The following is a 23,385-nucleotide window of genomic DNA, read 5'->3' as shown; positions in this document are numbered from 1 at the left end:
TAAAAACTTTCATAGGAAATTAAAAGTTTAAATGACTGAAAAAGAACTTTAATTTTACAGTTTGAATTTTACCACAAAATGCTTTGTACAATAGCAGATTAGGTTCCCCTCGGATATTAACTAGTAATAAATCACTGGCAGCTGCAATTTATACTCTCTGCTCAGTGAACTTAACCCTAAAAGCTCTGCACGTTGTTTTATGTGCAGAGCTTTTAGGATTAAGTTCCCATAGCAGGGAGAATGTAAATTGCAGCTGCCAGTGTCTCTGCAGCACTTGATTTATTAGAAGCAGGCAGGCTGGATAAGAAGAGGCACGCGGGGAGGGGAATTTTAAAAAAACAACTGCACAGAAGTTAAATGAGTTGTCTGATTACTGGAGTGTAATGCAGTCAGAGCTGCACGGCCACGTTAGACTGTCATACAAGCTCTTCCTTCCACTTCATGACTGACTCTCTCACTCTCTGTATCCACGGACAGAGCACTCGCCGCTCATATCCCCAGCCTTCTACAGTAATGCACAAACAGTGCACATTTCAGCGTGCACCTTCCCCGCCTCCCAAAAAAGTTCCCAGCTAAAAAAAAACACAGTTTTTAATGTAAAATATAAAATAATACACCCTGTCAAAATTAAAAAAAAAATGTTTTAAAACCTGCTGACCACATTTAGTGCAGCAGCCAAGTGCCGCCCCCCAAAATCTGTCGCTCTAGGCACCGGCCTTGTTGGCCTATGTGTTAAACCTGCTGACCACATTTAGTGCAGCGGCCAAGTGCCGCCCCCCAAAATCTGTCGCTCTAGGCACCGGCCTTGTTGGCCTATGTGTTAATACGCCCCTGGTCCGGATATACTTTGATAATGGTAGGTAAAATCCCAGGTGGTAAGATCCTCAGTGTGTGGTCCAGGCTGCTCCTCTCAAAAGTATAAAATGAATCCAGGCATCTGATTTATGGAAATGTTTGGAGCTGTGCACACACAAACACATACATCAATGACTTCACTATATTAGTAAACCTAGGCTTTTATGTCATACATTAAAAAATAATAACAATAAAATGCATTTGGCATCATTACAAAACAAGAAAACTGTGGTTAAAGGTATATGGAACTGCAATAAAAACATGCTCTATTGCATGAGGATTTTGTTATCACACTATTTCTTAAATAGGAATAATTTAGTTAATTATAGTAATTTTATTTAGATTTATTTAAATACTATCAGCCAATCGGAATCTAAGGGATGCCATCTTGGATGACGTCACTTAAAGTGATATTCATTCGGAAGAAGACGTCGTTTGAAGAGGATGCTCCGAGCCGGATGTCTTGAAGATGGAGCCGCTCCGCGTCGGAAGGATGAAGATAGAAGATGCCGTCTGGATGAAGACTTCTGCCCGTCTGGAGGACCACTTCTGCCGGCTTCATTGAGGATATCTTGCCGCTTGGATGAAGACTTCTCCCGGTAAGTGAATCTTCGGGGGTTAGTGTTAGGATTTTTTTAAGGGTGTATTGGGTGGGTTTATTTTTTAGGTTAGGGACTTTGGGCCTGCAAAAGAGCTAAATGCCCTTTTAAGGGCAATGCCCATCCGAATGCCCTTTTCAGGACAATGGGGAGCTTAGGTTTTTTTAGTTAGCTTTTTATTTTGGGGGTTGTTTGTGTGGGTGGTGGGTTTTACAGGTAAAAGAGCTTATTTCTTTGGGGCAATGCCCCGCAAAAGGCTTTTATTTTGATAGGGCTATTAGATTAGGTGTAATTAGTTTAAAGATCTTGTAATTTGTTTTTTATTTTCTGTAATTTAGTGTTTGTTTTTTTGTGATTTAGCTAATTTAATTTTATTTATTTAATTGTATTTAATTTAGTTAATTTATTTAATGGTAGTGTAGTGTTAGGTGTTAGTGTAACTTAGGTTAGGTATTATTTCACAGGTAAATATGTATTTATTTTAGCTAGGTAGTTATTAAATAGTTAATAACTATTTAATAACTATTCTACCTAGTTAAAATAAATACAAACTTGCCTGTAAAATAAAAATAAACCCTAAGATAGCTATAATGTAACTATTAGTTATATTGTAGCTAGCTTAGGGTTTATTTTATAGGTAAGTATTTAGTTTTAAAAAGGAGTAATTTAGTTAATTATAGTAATTTTATTTAGATTTATTTAAATGATATTTAAGTTAGGGGGTGTTAGGGTTAGACTTAGATTTAGGGGTAAATAAATGTAACATAGTGACGGCGACGTTGGGGGTGGCAGATTAGGGGTTAATAAGTATAGGTAGGTTTCGGCGACATTGGGGAGGTAGATTAGGGGTTAATAAATATAATGTAAGTGGCGGCGATGTTGGGGGCAGCAGATTAGGGGTTAATAAGTATAATGTAGGTGGCGGCGGTGTCCGGAGCAGCAGATTAGGGGTTAATAAGAACAATTTAGGTGTCGGTGATGTCGGGGGCAGCAGATTAGGGGTTAATAACTGTAAGATTAGGGGTGTTTAGACTCGGGGTTCATGTTAGGGTGTTAGGTGTAAACATAACTTTTATTTCCCCATAGGAATCAATGGGGCTGCGTTACTGAGATTTACGCTGCTTTTTGGCAGGTGTTATACTTTTTCTCAGCCGGCTCTCCCCATTGATGTCTATGGGGAAATCGTGCACGAGCACGTACAACCAGCTCACTGCTCACTTAAGCAGTGCTGGTATTGGAGTGCGGTATGGAGCAAAATTTTGCTCTACGCTCACTTCTTGCCTTTTAACGCCGGGTTTGTAAAAACCCATTATACCAGCTCTGTAGGTAAGTGAGCGGTGAGAAAAAAATGCTTGTTAGCACCGCACAGCTAATAACGCAAAACTCGTAATCTAGGCGATAGCTATTTGCAAGCAATAGGGAAAAAAGAAAATGTTCTAATGCAGATAGATAGATAGATAGATAGATAGATAGATAGATAGATAGATAGATACATTTGTATAGTACTGATTATTTTTAAAGGAATATAAAGGTAAAAAGTGCAAAGGTGCATTTCAATTTGAAATATAAGCATGTTTGCAATATACATTCAGTAGCAAAAATGTTTCTATTAAAAGTTATTACTGTTTTTCAGTGGCATACACACATATGCTCTGAGGGCCAGTACACCAGTATTGAAACACCAAACCTTCTCAGAGAGTCAGCAGTGGCTTGTATGACACAAATTATGCCTTCAGAATCAATATACACCACTGCCATCTCTCTAAGCAGGCACTGATGTTTAAATAATGGTGCACAAGCCCTCACAGGATATGTGCGTATGCTGCAGAAAAACAGTAATACCTTTTACTAGAAGTATATTGCAAATGGGGTTTTTTTTAATTCACCCATGCACATTTCATTTTTGACCTTTCTATCTCTTTAAAAATAAAATGTCTTATTTTGCTTTGAAAATCCAGAATTTAAAACACCCTCCAAAATATTTGCTGTTGAAGTGGAGCCCCTTGAGAATGACTTAAGCCCTGGAAACAGTTAAGTAATCACCAGTTTATGGATTACTATTCCGTTTGTCACGTCCTTCCTTGTTGGAAGATTATTTCTAGGAGACAATAAGCGGTTGTATAACTATTCTTCACCTCTTACATAGATACATAGAGGAGACCAGTCTACCCTCCATTAGTCAGCAATATCTTCACTAGTAAGATGGTTTCCTCACTGCGATGGCTCTTAGCAAACAGGAATTATTTTATCATCTATCTGACACCTCTGCTACTTATAGCACTGCCACTTGTGGTGGACACAAAGGTCAGTACTTCTTGGATATTTTATTTTTTAGACTGGTTTAAGTATTTCACAGATGATTCTGAAAACATAATCAGCACTAGAATGAGTAGTCATATTTGGTTTCAGCCTTGTTGATTACAGTTTTGTTTTATCCAGTGCTTTCGGAAATTTCTCTAATACATTTTCAGAGCAACACATTTAAATGGAAAAGCTGTTTTCAAGTCATACACCAGATTAGAATGTATATTAACATAGGTAACATCCTCTGTTACAAGAAGATGGCATCATAAATTCCTGATATTTATCAGCACAGTAAAGTATTAACAGTTCATCTGCGTATGTCAGATATACATTTGTGTTTCTGTACTTTCTTAAGGTGACATAGTATATTGTTCTCTTGTGTGGGTGAAAGAGAAGCAGTTAAACACATTTAAAAAAATATTTAGCATGAATAAAAGTTAAGGAAAATCAAATTCTATTTAAAAGTACACGAAAGTCAAAATTATACTTTAATGGCTAAGACAGAACATGAAATACTCTTGTAAAATTGTCTTTGTCCTCTTGTTCTCCTATGTGAAAAACAAACCTAGGTAGGCCATGGAGCAGTAATGTGCTACTGGAAGCTAGCTGGTGATAGGTGGTTATACACATATACCTCTTGTCATTCAGCAAGGTCCCATTAATGCATTGCTGCTTTGTAGCTGACTTTAACTATGTGTTAAACCCCAGCAAGCATTAGTGCAGTAAAAAAATACTTCTTTTTGCACTTGTATGTCTCTTTAAGGTGAAACTAACAGGATGTGGTACAACTAATTGCTGGACATCTAATGTTTATAGTCTGACAACTACTAAAGAAAAAGTTGTTTTGTTCATCTCAGGCACATTCATTTAAAAAAAAAAAAAAAATCAAAGCATGGTTCTACATTCACTTGTTAGATGTAACAGAAAAAAAGTACATTGATCCTTAACTGATTATGGGCCAGATTACAGGTGGTGCCATCATCATTTGTTATCACTTTTGAGCACTAACTGTGCTCAAGGTAAAAAATTAGCACAGTCGGATTAATGCTGGTATTACAAATTGAAAGTAAAAAGTTAGCCGTGAGTGAAAGACTCAGGCGTGCTGACTTCAGAACTTTGGATATCGCAAGTTCGCAACTGCTTCAACTCCTACAACTGCGCTAAAGCTGTAGATGAGTTAGGAATACTTTAAATTATTCTTTTTATTTTTAACTATATATTTCATTACATATCTTTATATTGATTTTGTAAAAAATATACCTATACCTGTTTAAATTTGTTTAAAATCACATTCTCTATCTGAATTATAAAAGAAACATTTTGGGTTTCCCTTTAAGGTCCCAAGTAGCACTAATTCTTCTAGCACTATTGGCTTTTGCTCGAGCGCAACCTATTACTTTCAACTTGTAATATTGGCGCTATTTAGCATGGTCGCTATCATTAGCTCCACTTGTAATTTAGCCCCATGTCAGCTTTGCTGCTGCCTTAAAGTTTAATGAAATGTATATAACTTGAATGCAGCAGCAACATTTTTTCAGAGCTTTTGGATTTGTTAATAGTTATGTCGCGAACCACAAAATTTCTCGAACGGACGAACCGGGCGAACCGCCATTGACTTCAATAGGCAGGCGAATTTTAAAATCCACAGGGACTCTTTCTGGCCACAAAAGTGATGGAAAAGTTGTTTCAAGGGGACTAACACCTGGACTGTGGCATGCCGGAGGGGGATCCATGGCAAAACTCCCATGGAAAATTACATAGTTGATGCAGAGTCTGTTTTTAATCCATAAAGGGCATAAATCACCTAAAATTCCTAAATTGTTTGGAATAACGTGCTTTAAAACATCAGGTATGATGTTGTATTGTTCAGGTAGTGTAAGGGTTACGCCCGCTTCACAGTGACAGACCAAATTCCCCGTTTAACGCACCGCAAACAACCGCAAACAGTCCATTTGCACAACCGCAAACTCCCCAAACTACTGTTACAACAGATATGAGTGGTGGCACTAGTTGGCAAGTGGGCCTGGCACACACGCTGGCAGGCAGGCAGGCAACTGCAATTAGATTACACTAGCAGACTGATGTTTCATAGTCAAAAAAGTTTTTTTTTTTTAAATTTACACTACTGTTACAACAGATATGAGTGGTGGCACTAGTTGGCAAGTGGGCCTGGCACACACGCTGGCAGGCAACTGCTATTAGATTACACTAGCAGACTGATGTTTCACAGTCAAAAAAGTTTTTTTTAACAAAATTTACACTACTGTTACAACAGATATGAGTGGTGGCACTTAGCAAGTGGGCCTGGCACACACGCTGGCAGGCAGGCAGGCAACTGCAATTAGATTACACTAGCAGACTGATGTTTCACAGTCAATTTTTTTTTTTTTAAAATTTACACTACTGTTACAACAGATATGAGTGGTGGCACTAGTTGGCAAGTGGGCCTGGCACACACGCTGGCAGGCAGGCAACTGCTATTAGATTACACTAGCAGACTGATGTTTCACAGTCAAAAAAGTTTTTTTTTTTTAATTTACACTACTGTTACAACAGATATGAGTGGTGGCACTAGTTGGCAAGTGGGCCTGGCACACACGCTGGCAGGCAGGCAGGCAACTGCTATTAGATTACACTAGCAGACTGATGTTTCACAGTCAAAAAAGTTTTTTTTTTTAAATTTACACTACTGTTACAACAGATATGAGTGGTGGCACTAGTTGGCAAGTGGGCCTGGCACACACGCTGGCAGGCAGGCAACTGCAATTAGATTACACTAGCAGACTGATGTTTCATAGTCAAAAAAGTTTTTTTTTTTTTAATTTACACTACTGTTACAACAGATATGAGTGGTGGCACTAGTTGGCAAGTGGGCCTGGCACACACGCTGGCAGGCAACTGCTATTAGATTACACTAGCAGACTGATGTTTCACAGTCAAAAAAGTTTTTTTTTACAAAATTTACACTACTGTTGCAACAGATATGAGTGGTGGCACTAGTTGGCAAGTGGGCCTGGCACACACACTGGCAGGCAGGCAGGCAACTGCTATTAGATTACACTAGCAGACTGATGTTTCACAGTCCAAAAAGGTTTTTTTAAAAAAATTTTACACTACTGTTACAACAGATATGAGTGGTGGCACTAGTTGACAAGTGGGCCTGGCACACACGCTGTCAGGCAGGCAACTGCAATTAGATTACACTAGCAGACTGATGTTTCACAGTCAAAAAAGTTTTTTTTTAAAAAATTGACACTACTGTTACAACAGATATGAGTGGTGGCACTAGTTGGCAAGTGGGCCTGGCACACACGCTGGCAGGCAGGCAACTGCAATTAGATTACACTAGCAGACTGATGTTTCACAGTCAAAAAAGTTTTTTTTTACAAAATTTACACTACTGTTACAACAGATATGAGTGGTGGCACTTAGCAAGTGGGCCTGGCACACATGCTGGCTGGCAGGCAGGCAACTGCAATTAGATTACACTAGCAGACTGATGTTTCACAGTCAAAAAAGTTTTTTTAAAAAAAAAATTACACTACTGTTACAACAGATATGAGTGGTGGCACTAGTTGGCAAGTGGGCCTGGCACACACGCTTACACTAGCAGACTGATGTTTCACAGTCAAAAAAGTTTTTTTAATTTTTTTTTACACTACTGTTACAACAGATATGAGTGGTGGCACTAGTTGGCAAGTGGGCCTGGCACACACGCTGGCAGGCAGGCAGGCAACTGCTTATAGATTACACTAGCAGACTGATGTTTCACAGTCAAAAAAGTTTTTTTTTTACAAAATTTACACTACTGTTACAACAGATATGAGTGGTGGCACTGCAGGCAGGCAACTGCAATTAGATTACACTAGCAGACTGATGTTTCACAGTTAAAATTACACAGGAAAAAAAAAAATATATGTTCTAGCCCTAAAAAGGGCTTTTTGGGGTGCTGTCCCTGCAGCAGAGATCAGATGAGTCCTTCAGGACTGTAGTGGACACTGAATACACTAGCCTAGCTATCAATTTCCCTATAAAATCAGCAGCAGCTACAATATCCCTCCTCTCACTAAGAATGCAGGATCAGAATGAATCTAAAATGGCTGCTGTCCAGGAACTGGGAGGGTCTGGGAGGGAGTGTTTGCTGCTGATTGGCTGAAATGTGTCTGCAGACTGTGAGATACAGGGTCAAAGTTTACTCAATGATGACGAATAGGGGGCGGATCGAACATCGCATATGTTCGCCCGCTGCAGCGAATGCGAACAAGCTATGTTCGCCGGAAACTATTCGCCGGCGAACTATTCGCGACATCACTATTTGTTAATATCATTCAAACTCTACAAAACTGAAACATATTCATTCAATAGTTTTGTATATCACAAAATGACAAAAAAACAAACAAAACAAAACATAGCTATTTCCCATACCTAGAGAAAAAAAGCTGTGATTTTACTTTTTGTTTTCACTAAAATAGAATACACATACAATTGAATATAATTCTTGTGAATTAAAGTATGTTATTTGAATTGCTATTTTAATAATTGTGTTAATCTTTTTTTTTTTCTTCTAAAAACTAAACACAAATTAATACATTGAACAGGGAGTTTTTTACTGTCTGTGAACAACATTGATAGCAACATTAATTCAGTTCAGCTTAAGGGGCCAATTTAACATTGTGCGGGCGGACATGACCCGATGTAGCGGATCATGTCTGCCGCACATCGAAAAATGCCGACAGCATACACTGTCAACATTTATCATTGCACAAGCATTTTTTTGTGAAATGCTTGTGCAATGCCGCCCCCTGCACATTTACGGCCAATCGGTCGATAGCAGGGGGTGTCAATCAACCTGAACATATACAATTGGGATGATTGCTATCCGCCACCTCAGAGGTGGTAGACGAGTTAAGGAGCAGCGGTCTTATGACCGCTGCTTCTTAACTTCTGTTTCCAGCGAGCCTGAATGCTTGCGCGGAAACTGCTGCAATCGCAGCATAATAAATCAGCTCCATCCTGCATGCTTCACTACATGTGTCATTTTTTTAATTTTTTTTATTATTGAGGTTCTTTGCAAGGCAAAGAAACGGTAACCATCAACTGGTAAAAGATCATACATTTACAAGACAAGTTTCAAGTCAAATACAGTTAGAATTGCCTACGAAACTTTGGACCCACTAAAAGTCACATGAGGCCACTTTTGGACCTCTCAAGAAAGCAGTGCATGCGTAGCTATAGTGGGATATCTTTAACAAAGGGAGGCCGCTCTTGGGTCTCCGCTGAAGAACCTACTTTTGGTTTTATGTGATCTATCTATAGATATATTACACAATGAAGCTCTATTATAGTAACGAGTATAAGCTGCTGGGATTGTTAATAAGAGCTGTAAATGTAAAATACTGGTATAGGCAGAAATCATAATTGATTATGGGAGTGAAAGGGACACTTCTAATCCATCAATTTAAGTAACATCATAAAGGCCATGCAGAACTCACTATTGTAAATAGTAAAGGCAATACACACATTGAGGTCAGCTATTGTTATTTGTCGTAAGAATATACAATAACATAATATTGAATGTAGGAGGGTTCACTGGCAAGTATACACTGGCTTGGGAAGACAGTAGTCTCATCTTATGTAGTTGGGGCAGAGTGTAGATAATAGTAACCCCACGCATAAAGGGCAAGGATTATATGGCTCAAGGTTAGCATAAACTTAGGTTTAGTAGTTAGGTAATTAAAGAGGCTAAAAAGTAACTTCCAGGATTGTTCTAGGATCTCCCACCAGAGCGTGTGTCACATGATGTTGGAAATTAACTTTTACTGTAAAGCAGCTAGTAGGTGGGAACTACTTAGGTGTCTCTCAATATGCCACCTTGGTATTAACCTAGGTAAGGTTTTAAACCTGCTATTTTGGCCGCAGACAGCAGGCTCATAGGTTGGGCCCTAGTGATGTATTCAGACCCTGGAGTGACAAAAGTAACCTCATTCACCAAAGGTACTAGTATCCTAAGAGAGCTAGGAGATATACGTGGAAGACATGGTTACACTGTAAATACCAATCCAACGTTAAACAAAATAACCCCCTTCTATAACATCCTGCATTGTGTATATAACAGTACAACGATACAGACCCATCCTAGGAGTAATTAGCCCCCAACTATATACATTCATTGAAATAGGAGAATTGATGCAGACAAACAATGGCGGCTTGGGCAATAGGAAAATGCAGAGGGACTGTCATCCACTTTCAATAGGTAAGTACAGAGTACAGGTAGGACATAACTAAGTGAATAATCAGGGTGTGATACAGGCTAAAGGCATCATATGAGCAAAAGCCCCTAGAGTCCCAGTCCATAGTAACACACAGAGCAGCTTGAAATATGAGAGTCTCACAAACATCCGGCAGATGAGCCATCATTAAAGTAAACCAGACCCTATATAACTTATGGTTCTTCTGATAAGCAGGGGCAGTCATAACAGTCATATCAGTTTAGAAACTAGCCGATGAATAGGTCAAGATGTGGCTGATTGAAGTCCGTTTTCAGGACGTTCAGGTCACTACCAAACCTGCAGTGTTGATCCTATCTCAGATCCCTTTGTATGGAGGCCTTGCCGATCCCAGACTTCCTCCATTCCGATATAGCCCCAGGCTGTTTTGTAAGGGGGGTATGTACCGGCAAGTAGCGCATATGCTTTTCAAGGCGAGAGTCCTCTGTGTTTTCAGTCCATAGGGCCCAAGTCGTTGGCCCGCTATCGATGGGGTCAGAAATGCAGTACTGCCCAGCTGATGATTTCGGATTGAGGCTTTCCAGAGGAATCTTCAGACAGAGCCAGTTTGTTTTTCAGCTCAACACTGTTAAGTATAGGGCTTCTCTGGACTACATTGTGTGGGTTATCAATGTAACTGGCACCCGTTGCGATCGGCTCCCGGACAGAGGTCAGCGTGCACATCACCTCTTGTTCAGAAGGTGGGTTTAGTGAAAAACACTCGCCAATGAGCTTATGGAGTCTCCGATAGTGATTATCAAGTAGTGCAAGTATTGCTGATTCTAAGGTCTTTCCGTCCATGGTCATTTCTGCTGAGTGCGCCATTTCTGCTGGATACTGTTGCGCAGTGGGACAAAGTGCCCCCTTCTAAGTACAAGGTCCAGTAAGTGCTCCTTCGAGCAACTATCCTATTGTAGGATGTCGTAACCCCCAGAGTTTGGGGGGGTAATTTTGTGGCAGCCCCAGATCTATGCTTCAGACTCAACACAGGGTCGCTTCTTAGGATCCTCGCGGCTAATTATAAAAATGGCTGACAGGCCTGTGAGAGATCTTGGCACATATCTTTCCCATAGAGCATAGGCAGAAACACAGTCAAATCCTCAATATTGAGCATATATCAGTTTCCAGCTAGTCAAATGTCCTCTGAAGAGTAGAAAATAGCATTATTTCTGAAGGAAACTTATATTAAGACACTCATAGACCGGGAGCTTCACAGAGACACGTCTTGCCGCTATGAGAGTAGGCTCCACCCCCCCCTACATGTGTCATTTTATGGCACACTTGCTGGCGTTTTGGTTATCAGAATATATGTTTCTATGTTCTTTTAGGTTATTTTAAACTATATTTATTTAATCCAATTATTTAATCATAGATTATATGAAGACGATCAAGATACACAAAGAGGTCTTTGGGTTTTCCTACCTCTTCACTCTTATGATGTTTAAAGGGGCCCTGTACTAAAAAAATGTTCTATCATTGATATTAATAAACAGCAGGAACTACAAACAGATACAGCTGTATTAGTTTCAGTTTAAATAGATTTTAAGCAGCTTTTACTTCACATTTTTGTTCTGGCAATAAAACAAATCTATTTTAGCAAGTTTAGAGAGCTATTATAGTGGAAATGTCACATGCTCTAATTCAATAGAACATGCAATTTTGCTTTGTTTTCTTGGTATTCTTTGTTGAAAGCTAAACCTAGGTAGACTCAAACTGATTTCTAAGCAGTTGAAGTCCGCCTCTTATCTCAGTGCATGTTGACACCTTTTCACAGTTAGATAGCGCTAGTTCACGTGTGTCATAAATATAACATTGTGCTATCTCCCATGGAGTTATTTAGGAGTCAGCACTGATTGGCTGAAATGCAAGTCTGTCAAAAGAACTGAGATAAGGGGGCAGTCTGAAAAGGCTTAGATACACGGTAATCACAGAGGTAAAAAGTATATTAATATGTGTTGGTTATGCAAAACTAGGGAATGTTAAATAAAGGGATTATCTATCTTTTTAAACAATAACATTTTGGGTGTTTATTGTCCCTTTAATATAACAGTGTTTGTTATGACAAACTGGGGAATGGGTAATAAAGGGATTATCTATCTTTTTAAAGAATACAAATGCTCAAGTAGACTGTCCTTTTAATCAGTTAGGGCTATAATCAGTACTAAAGTTGTAAATGAGCATAAAAAGGCAATGAAAAACACATACTGCCATTTGGCAACTACACACATGTACAAGGGGGTCAAGTGTCACTTTCTGACCCTGGGATCTAGTAAGATTTGGGTAATTAACTTGCTATAATTAATGGAGTACCATGCAGACTGAAATAAAGACAGACACAGTTTTTGTTTATCCAGTTGTAATTACTCAGTGCAACTTATAACATCTAAGTGAAAGATATAACACCAATATGTCAGACAAAAATAAAGACAATTCAAAAACAGAATCGCTGACTTGGAAAAAGGATCACCCCCTCCTAAAATTACTTGTAAACTCAATCAGGTGTAGCTAATCACACACAAAGCCATTTGACCTTCAACTGTGATCAAGTGTGGGCATATTGATTAGCTCAGCATTAAAAAGAGCTTTCCTAAGGCATCTCAGTCCCTGGTAGTGCAACTGAAGCAAACAATTAACTTTGGGTGGCAAGGCACTGTGAAAAGATCTCTGGGATAAAGTTGTGTACAGGCACAAATCAGGAGATGAATACAAGAAAATATCAAAGGCTTTATCAATGCCTAGAATCACAGTGAAGACTATTATTAAGAAGTAGAAGGTATTTGGTACAACACAGACCCTCTCTAGATCAGGACATTGCTCCAAAGATAAAAGAGCCAGAAGGAAACTGGTCAGAGAGGCTACCAAGAGGCCCAAAGCAGGTCTGAAGCAGTTGCAGGAATTTATGACAAAGAGTGGTCATTGTGTGCATGTGACAACAATATAATAAATTCTCCACAAATGTGTCTTGTATGGGAGGATTGCAAGAAAAAAGCCACTCCTCAAGACAGGCCACATGCAGTCACGACTAAACTTTGCCATAACACACCTAGGAGATTCTGAAGCCACATGGAAAAAGTTGTTATGGTCAGATGAGACTAAAATTTAATTATTTGGCCTCAGCATCAAACAATATGTCCGGAGGAAATCCAATACAGCTCACCCTCCAAATAACACCATACCTACAGTAAAGCATGGAGGTGGTAATATCCTGTTATGGGGGTGTTTCTCTGCAGCAGACACTGGAGCACTTGTCAGGATAGAAGGAATAATGGATGAGGCAAGATACTGTCAAATTATTGAGGAAAATCTACTGCCCTCTGTCAGGAAGTTGGCAATGGGAAGAAGGTTTACCTTCCAACATGATAATGACCCAAAGCACACAGCAAAAATGACCACACAGTGGTTGAAGGAGAAAAAGGTGAATGTCCTTGCTTGGCCTAGTCAGAGCCCAGACTTAAACCCTGTTGAATAACTGTGGCAGGACTTGAAGACTGCAGTCCACAAATGGTCCCCATCAAATGTAACAGAACTGGAGCAGTTCTGCAAAGAAGAGTGGGCAAATATTGCACAGTCTAGATGTGCAAAGTTAAGAGAGAGATATCTCAACAGACTAAAGGGTGTAATTAAAGCAAAATGTGGTTCAACAAAATACTGACACAAGGGGTGATCCTTTTTTCAACTCAGTGATTCTGTTTTTGAATTGTCTTTATTTTTGTCTGACATGTTGGCGTTATATCTTTCACTTGGATGTTATAGGTTGCACTGAGTAATTACAACTGGATAAACAAAAACGGTGTCTGTCTTTATTTCAGTCTGCAAAGCAACAAAATGTGATTATTTTCAAGGTGGGTGATTCTTTTCAATACCCACTGTATATATCCGACTCCGAGAAGAGCTGAATGCCACTGCCTGCAGCCATATTCAGCATTTATATTGCAAACTAATGGTGAATCCAAATATTCTCCCATGAGTACTTAAATTTGTCATTGGTGACATTAAAATGTCATTAATAATCAGAGAAGCCATTGAATTTGATAGTAATAACATTATTAATTTCATCAATTTACCCTGAACTAAATGGTACAAAGATAATCAAAATTAAATTGTAATTTCTGCAGGATATTTATAATACTCGTACTGTATAAGCCCAGTTTGATCTTTATGAATCAATACGTTCAATTATGATTGTAGATGGGTTGCTATTATTTTATTTTATAATCAAAATTTATTAAAGCAATGGCTCTATAAGATCTCAATTGATAATGGTATTTTCATTATTTGGGAATAAAACTAATTAATGATTCTCAAATTCTATTGAAGGAATTTTATAATATTCTTAACTAGACCTGCCACCTTTCAGAGACAGAATTCTTTAAATATTTTCATAATTTGTTTAATTTTTTTTATTTTTTATTAAATAATCTTTTATTGAGGTTTTGCGATATAGGAAACATAAAGTAATTGCCAAATAACAGTAATAACAAAAATTCAATAGCATCCTAAGTATGAACGGAGATGAATGACAAAAAATGGGCTTCTGAAACCTACATTTTACAATATTAATATCTTTTATTAAGAACTATTTAGCTGGCCACTTGTTAAGAACTATTTAGCTGGCTACTTATGGACCTCTTAAATTATTAAAGATGAATTAAACTTTATAGTCCCTACTGTGGGCCCTTTAGGGTCAAATGGCTCTTAGTAAATATGAAAATATCTAGATTGTTACTAAAATAGAATAAAGTAGAATACAAACAATGATAATAAAATATAAACTTGCAATACATCAAATAGGGTGTAGCTGGTAAGCACCGCTTGGGGTAATAATCAAATGAACAAACACCTAGATTACGAGTTTTGCGTTGCGGCTTTTAATGCTGAAAAAATGGCAATTTCAGTGTAAAAGCAGGAACGCACTATTGGGAGCCGTATCGGTATAGCTATACCGCAATAAAGTTTTTGTGTGGGATTTCTATAGCACCAGTATTACAGGTTGTGGGGTGAGGCTAAATTGCTTGCGTTACAGCCTATATCGACACGACCCATGCCGCCATATGAGAGCAGTAGTTATGGATTTTGTATAACAAAAATGTTTCACAAAACTCACAACTAAACTGTTACAAAGTATACTAACACCCATAAACTACCTATTAACCCCTAAACCGCCACCCTCCAGCATCGCAAATACTATATTTAACCTATTAACCCCTAATCTGCCGCCCACCCACATTGTGGCTATTAAATAAACCTATTAACCCCTAATCTGCTGCCCACCCACTTCGCCAACACTATTTAAATTTATTAACTCCTAAACCGCAGCTCCCCGACATCGCCGACACTATAATAAAGTTATTAACCCTTTTCCGCCGCTCCCCAACATTGCCACCACTAAATAAAGTTATTAACCCCTAAACCTCAGGCCTTCCACATCTCTGCCACTAAATAAACCTATTAAACCCTAAACCGCCGGCCCTCCACATCGCAAAACACTAAATTAAACTATTAACCCAACCAACCCCCCAAAATAAAAAACCTAACTCTAACAAAAACCTTAGCTACCCATTGCCCCTAAAGGGGCATTTGTATGGACATTGGGTTAATGGACAAGGGAATTTAGCTCTTTTGCAGTGCCCTTAAAAGGGCATTCAGCTCTTTTCCAAGTGCCCATCCCTAATCTAAAAAAAAAAAAACACCCAAAAACAAAAACCTAGCACTAACCGGCGAGGTCTTCATCCAGGTAGCGAGGTCTTCATCCATCACGGGGGCGTCTTCTATCTTCATCTCGGCGGTGCGGAGCGAAGCCATGATAACATCCTGCACGGAGCATCCTCTTCATATGGTCACCGCCGTACACTGAAGTTGAATGCAAGGTAGCCATTTCAAAATGGCATCCCTTGCATTCTTATTGGCTGATTTGATTCTTCAAATTCAAATCAGCCAATAGGATGAGAGCTTCTGAAATCCTTTTGGCTGTTCAAAACAGCCAATAGGATGAAAGCTTCTGAAATCCTATTGGCTGTTTAAAACAACCAATAGGATGAGAGCTTCTGAAATCCTATTGACTATTCAAATCAGCCAATAGGATTTCAGTAGCTCTCATCCTATTGGCTAATTCCGCTTATTTAATCTAGCCCTTTATAATGTGAATGTAGGAGACAGCCCTGCCACTTGTATTAATCAGACCAGACATCAGTGTAAACATGAAGATATTAAGGGGCCGATTTATCAAGTTCCGTATGGAGACCGCTGCTCCATAACTTGTTCGCCTGCTCTGAGGCCGCGGACAGAAATCAACCCGATCGAATACGATTGGGTAGATTGACCCCCCTGCTAGCGGCCGATTGGCCGTGAATCTGCAAGGGGCGGCATTGCACCAGCAGTTCATAAGAACTGCTGGTGCAATGATAAATGCCGACAGCGTATGCTGTTGGCATTTATCGATGTGCAGCGGACATGATCTGCTATATCGGATCATGTCCAGTCGCACCATAATAAATAGGCCCCATAGTGTGTAGTTACTGAGTTCAGTACTTTCCCCCAACACCACTCTTTTGTAATTGGTGTAGTCCGAGATCACTATGTCAGCTGCAATGACTGGATATTAGAGAATCCAAGTTGACATATGTACCCTGATGCCTTCTGAATCTTCCATCGTTTTGTCTGGAGCCTATTCACTCCCCCCAATTGGCTAGGGTCAGGTGTCTGCCATTCTGCTCTGACATAGTGACTTCACCCTTTACCAGGAGGCCGGCCGCATCGTCCTGGCTTTCAGTGAAAGGAGGTTCAGGAAAGAGTTCACTCTACCGTGCTGTGGCTCCAGGGTCAGCTGTGGTACAGTTACTGCCCTGTTCTGCAGGTTGAGGCTTCATCTGCTGCACAGTGACATTGCCTCTGTCTGCCATCTTAAATGTATAGCCTTGCTACTCATGCTGGGCTCTAACTACATTGATGAGATCGACAAAACTGTTATGCATCTGTTGGTCCAGTTTTTTAAGGAGTGCTTGGATCGTATAGTAGTGGTCCTTCTCCATGTTTAAAGCAATTAAGTAGTTATTTTAATAGTGCAGAAATGAAACTGTTACTTAATCCTGTGATCTGGTGGGGAAGTGTGCAACAGTTGTTGCCCGTGGTAGTAGTAAGTCTCCTAAAATAAGGCATCCATCTCATGAAATGGCGATCCTTACCACATGGCATTATCAAGGAACATGGGTCGGTAGAGTTTTTATCCAGAGTCTCTCCACCTTCTATGGAAACTTTAAAGGTTCTTGAGTGCTTGGGTTTTGTTTTCAGCTACGTTTCATAGCATTTGTTAGGGAATTAACCCTTGATATTAGGCATAAAAGTCAGGAACTATACAGGAACACGTCCAGCCGTTTCGGCAGTTGACTCCGCCCCCAGAATTATTTTCATAATTTACTGTTCAGATATGGGCCAATTTAATTCATTTGTCTGTTCTAAGGGGACTTTAGGTATGTGAATTGAGCCTCCATTTTTTTGTTTCATTCATTATTTTCTTAAAATAGTCTTGAAATAACTGTAAATAACAAATACTTGTTTAATATTGTACCTTCTTCCCTCAGCTTTAATGTTAGCTGTATATCTAAATTGTTTTTATGCTTGGCTTTTATTTTTGGACAACATCAACGTGTTTCAGCATTTTCTGCCTTTATCAATATGTCCAATGTTCAACGTTTTGCTTAATTTTATACTTCTGGTGCTTTGAACCTTCCTTCACTTCTTAAAGTGCTAATTCCCCCACCTGTTTTTATATATAAATAGTGATGTCGCGAACCTAAAAATTTGGGTTTGTGAACGGCGGACGCGAACTTCCGCAAATGTTCACGAACGGGCAAACCGGGCGAACCGCCATAGACTTCAATAGGCAGGCGAATTTTAAAACCCACAGGGACTCTTTCTGGCCACAATAGTGATGGAAAAGTTGTTTCAAGGGCACTAACACCTGGACTGTGGCATGCCGGAAGGGGATCCATGGCAAAACTCCCATGGAAAATTACATAGTTGATGCAGAGTCTGGTTTTAATCCATAAAGGGCATAAATCACCTAACACTCCTAAATTGTTTGAAATAACGTGCTTTAAAACATCAGGTATGATGTTGTATCGATCAGGTAGTGTAAGGGTTACGTGTAAGGGTTACGCCCGCTTCACAGTGCGCAGTGTAGGTGATATACCTGCCCTGACCATGCTTTGCAGACCAGGTATCAGTGGTCAGATGGACCCTTGCCCCAACACTGTTTGCCAGACATGCCATTATAGCAGACTTATATGGCTTTGGCGTTGCTTTTTGGTAATTAGAAGCCTGCTAAATGCCACCGTGCACCACACGTGTTTTATGCCCAGCAGTGAAGGGGTTAATTAGGGAGCATGTAGGCAGCTTGTAGAGTTAATTTTAGCTTAAGTGTAGTGCAGTAGACAACCCAAAGTATTGATCTAGGCCCATTTTGGTATATTTCATGCCACCATTTCACTGCCAAATGCGATCAAATTTAAAAGAAACTTAAATTTTTTCGCAATTTTAGGTTTCTCACTGAAATTATTTACAAACAGCTTGTGCAATTATGGCACAAATGGTTGTAAATGCTTCTCTGGTATCCCCTTTGTTCAGAAATAGCAGACATATATGACTTTGGCGTTGCTTTCTGGTAATTAGAAGGCCGCTAAATGCTGCTGCGCATCACATGTGTATTATGGCTAGCAGTGAAGGGGTTAATTAGGTAGTTTGTAGGGAGCTTGCAGGGTTAATTTTAGCTTTAGTGTAGAGATCAGCCTCCCACCTGACACATCAGACCCTCTGATCCCTCCCAAACAGCTCCCTTCCCTCCCCCACCCCACAATTGTCCCCACCATCTTAAGTACTGGCAGAAAGTCTGCCAGTACTAAAATAAAAGGTTTTTAAATTATTATTTTTTTTAGCATATTTACATATGCTGTGGTGTAGCATCCCCCCTTAGCCCCCAACCTCCCTGATCCCCCCCAAAACAGCTCTCTAACCCTCCCCATCTGCTTTATTGGCGGCCATCTTGGGTAATGGCAGCTGTCTGCTATTATTTCACAGTCAAAAAAGTGTTTTTTTTTTTTAATGTACACTACTGTTACACCAGATATGAGAGGTGGCACTGGGCAAGTGGGCACAGTATACACTGTGAGCCTGACACACACGCTGGCAGGCAGACAACTGCAATTAGATTACACAGGAAAAAAAAAAAGCAGACATGTTCTAGCCCTAAAAAGGGCTTTTTGGGGTGCTGTCCTTACAGCAGAGATCAGATGAGTCCTTCAGGACTGTAGTGGACACTGAATACACTAGCCTATCGATTTCCCTATTAAATCAGCAGCAGCTACACTGTCCCTCCTCTCACTAAGAATGCAGCTTCCAAATGAATCTAAAATGGATGCTGTCCAGGAGGTGGGAGGGTCTGGGAGGGAGGGTCTGCTGCTGATTGGCTGTAATGTGTATTCTGACTGTGAGGTACAGGGTCAAAGTTTACTCAATGATGACGAATAGGGGGCAGATCGAACATCGCATATGTTCGCCCACCGAGGCGAACGCGAACATGCTATGTTCGCCGGGAACTATTCGCCGACGAACTATTCGCAACATCACTATATATAAACAGAACAAATATTAAAAACATTTTTTTAAATCCTTTTCTTAAAATCCTTTTTTTAAGGACATTTATTTAAAAAAAGACAGTAAGAAAAATTGAATATCCACATTATAAAAACCTAAGTTATACTATAAAAAGGGTTTAGATCCAAATCTGCATTCAAACCATTAGGATAGAAATATAATTCTGCTCCATAATACACTATTTTTTGTGGAAAAAAAAACATTTATAATATTTGATATGCATTCTCTAATACGTTTTCTGAGAGGTCTTTGAGGCACTGCATGAGATATATTATTCCTTTGTCTGCAAACCTAAATGTAACCAGGGTTTTTTTGACACCATATTAAAGGGACATCAACAATTATTTCATGGTTCAGATAAATAATAAAAAAAAAAGAATTCCAATTTTCTTCTATTAACAGATTCACTTCATTGCACATACTGTAAAAAATTCTAAATAACCCATAGAATATATCTATATTTTTACGGCATGTATAATAATTCTTAATAATTCTTATTAATGTTTTTTTAATATTTAATATTGCAATAACATGCATTCAAGTTAGCAATTCTTACATGTGCGCTAACCCGACATTGCGTTGGATCTAAATAGCGAACCCCGATGTGCGTCACGCATATTTTACATTCCTATATTCTTCACAAATGACAACTTTTATTATTAAATATATACAGTATTTCTATATATATCTGATAATGTTAATGTAAAATAGATATCTATACCTATATATATCTATAGGAACAGATATACAGATATACTGTAGGTATGTATAGATATATAGAGAAATATGTATTTAGAATACAAAATACATTATCCTGTAAGTGAAGAGTATTGGAATGTTAAATATGTAGAGTAACTATACAGTAAAACATAAATACATACAGTATATACACACATCTATACATATATATGCATACACATATTTAGACATGTATATGTATGCATATATATGTTAAAGCCCTTTGCAGCCCTTTTTTGTCAAACACCTTATACCATATATCTTTGAGCCCTTAAAACATTTTTTTTTATTGAGGTTTATTGCAAGGCATACAAATAACCAAAGTAACAAGGAATTTACAATACAAAATATCGTCTGATAATCAACAATTCAATTGAAAGATAACAATAAGATTTCAAAAGATGATTTGCAATGAAATGTCCTGAAAAGGAAAAATAAATATTTAAACAACAATCTTCTTGACAACTCTCAACTTCCTAAATTGCTCATAAGGCCACTTTTGGACCTTCACCCAATACAGAATGGTAAAAGTGACAGGACGTACAATAAGATAAAGGAGACCACTCATGGGTCTCTATACATAAACCTCATTTTTTTATCATTTTAAGTTTAGCTAATTTTAACCTGTGGAATTCTTTTCCTGCCTTTTTAATGTGGGATTTCTCATATTAACAACAGTAAATAAACAGACCAGAGAAAAACAAAACATACACTCTGCTACCCTATTGGATGGCTATTATATGCAGAAGCATGTTAACATGACAATAATATTGTTTTATGCAAGTCCTTGTGGAGTATAAGAGCACCAGAATTTACCTTAAGGGTTATAATGTACATACGGAGAGGAGGATCAATTAGACTAGTATTTGTTTGCCTTGGTAAAAAGCAAGCTAAGACTCTCAGTAATAAATGTGATGGTTGCTACAAAATAAGGACATTTAAAGTAACTAAAACTTCCCAATCCCGACCGCAGACAGGGAAGCAGGAATGAACACAAATATCCTTATTATCTAGATAAAGTTATGAAGTGTTGTTAGTCACATGAGTGAGGCAGCCTGTCAGAATAATTTTGAGCTGTTCAGAAACTAATATATTGGTAAACCTGATCATACAGAGCAATCACATGACAGTAAATATGTAGGTCGGTGGGAAGACCAAGGTTAGACAAGTATAGTAAAACATACTAAACCCCTATAACCTAGAAGAGAGAAGAAAGAAAACAAATAACAGTGTAATCTTAACTCTAAAATTAGAATGTAAATTAGAATCTTCCAACATAAATTACAATTTAGGGCATCGTAATATTATAATGTGGAGCTACTCACGGTTGCTAAAGTCCAGACATCCAGGCGGCGAGAAGTCTTCATCCAGGCAGCGACATCTTCATCCATCACGGGGGCGTCTTCTATCTTCATCCCGGCGGCGTGGAGCAAAGCAGTGAAGACATCCAGCGCGGAGCGTCCTCTTCATACGGTCCCCGCCGTACACTGAAGCTTCAATGCAAGGTAGCCGTTTCAAAATCGCGTACCTTGCATTCCTATTGGCTGTTTTGATTCTTCAAATTCAAATCAACCAATAGGATTAGAGCTTCTAAAATCCTATTGGCTGTTCAAAACAGCCAATAGGATGAGAGCTACTGAAATCCTATTGGCTTTTCAAATGAGCCAATAGGATTTCAGTAGCTCTCATCCTATTGGCTGTTTTGAACAGCCAATAGGATTTTAGAAGCTCTTATCCTATTCGCTGTTTTGAATAGCCAATAGGATTTTAGAAGCTCTCATTCTATTGGCTGATTTGAATTTGAAGAATCAAATCAGCCAATAGGAATGCAAGGTACACCATTTTGAAACGGCTACTTTGCATTGAAGCCTCAGTGTACGGCGGGGACCGTATGAAGAGGATGCTCCGCGCTGGATGTCTTCACCAATCCGATCCGCCGGGATGAAGATAGAAGAGGCCCCCATGCTGAATGAAGATGTCGCTGCCTGGATGAAGACTCCTCGCCGCCTGGATGTCCAAACTTCAGCGACCGTGAGTAGATATTCTGGGGTTAGTGTTAGGCATTTTTTTTTATTTTTTGGGGTGTTTTTTTTCAGATTAGGGGTTGGGCTTTTGAAAAAGAGCTAAATGCCCTTTTAAGGGCAATGAAAAAGAGCTGAATGCCCTTTTAAAGGCAATGCCCATACAAATGGCCCTTTAGGGGCAATGGGTAGCTTAGGCTTTTTTTAAGTTAGGTATTTTTATTTTTGGGGGTTGGTTGGGTGGTGGGTTTTACTGTTGGGGGTAAAAGAGCTGTTTAACTTAGGGCAATGCCCTACAAAAGGCCCTTTTAAGGGCTATTGGTAGTTTAATGTAGGCTAGGAGGTGTTTTTATTTTGGGGATGCTTTTTTATTTTTATAGGGCTATTAGATTAGGTGTAATTGTTTTTATTTTTTATAATTCCGTTTATTATTTTTTGTAAGCTTAGTGATTTTTATTTTTCGTAATTTAGTGTTTATTATTTTTTGTAATTTTAGATTTTTTTCATTTTTTCTCGTAGTGTTAGGTTTTTTTAAATTTGTAATTTAGATTTTTTAATTGGTAGTATTTTTTATTTTATTAGAATAGTAAGGTTAGGTTTATTTATAGTTTAATGCTAGCTTTATTTTTATTTCACATATTGTAATTTTAATTTAAAGTTAGGGGGGTGTTAGGTTTAGGGGTTAATAGTTTAATTTAATGTTTTGTGATGTGGGGGGGGCGGTGGTTTATTTAATAGGTGTATTTAGTGGCGGAGATGTGGGAGACCGGAGGTTTAGGGGTTAATAGGTTTATTTAGTTGTGGGAGGCCGGAGGTTTAGGGGTTAATATCTTTATTATGGTGTTGGCGATGTCGGGGAGTGGCGGAAAAGGGATTAATAACTTTATTATAGTGGCGGTGATGTTGGGGAGTGGCAGATTAGGGGTTAATAACTTTATTTAGGTGTCGGCAATG

The 23,385-nt window shown here is 38.8% G+C and overlaps 1 protein-coding gene across 1 annotated transcript in view; it reads left to right on the top strand.

Annotated features, from left to right (window-relative positions):
• The first annotated feature begins 3,615 nt into the window (after nucleotides 1-3,615).
• Nucleotides 3,616-23,385, top strand: part of SLC13A2 (solute carrier family 13 member 2) — a 126,133-nt gene continuing 106,363 nt past the window's right edge. The window contains exon 1 of the mRNA XM_053704591.1: nucleotides 3,616-3,758. Within this exon, the coding sequence (XP_053560566.1) occupies nucleotides 3,657-3,758 (102 nt within the window). The 5' untranslated portion in view covers nucleotides 3,616-3,656. The remainder of the gene's footprint in view (nucleotides 3,759-23,385) is intronic.

This window comes from Bombina bombina, chromosome 3, assembly GCF_027579735.1.
Source record: "Bombina bombina isolate aBomBom1 chromosome 3, aBomBom1.pri, whole genome shotgun sequence".
NCBI lineage: Eukaryota > Metazoa > Chordata > Amphibia > Anura > Bombinatoridae > Bombina > Bombina bombina.
Note: the sequence above shows the minus strand (reverse complement) of the source record. Positions and strands in the feature narration are given on the sequence as shown.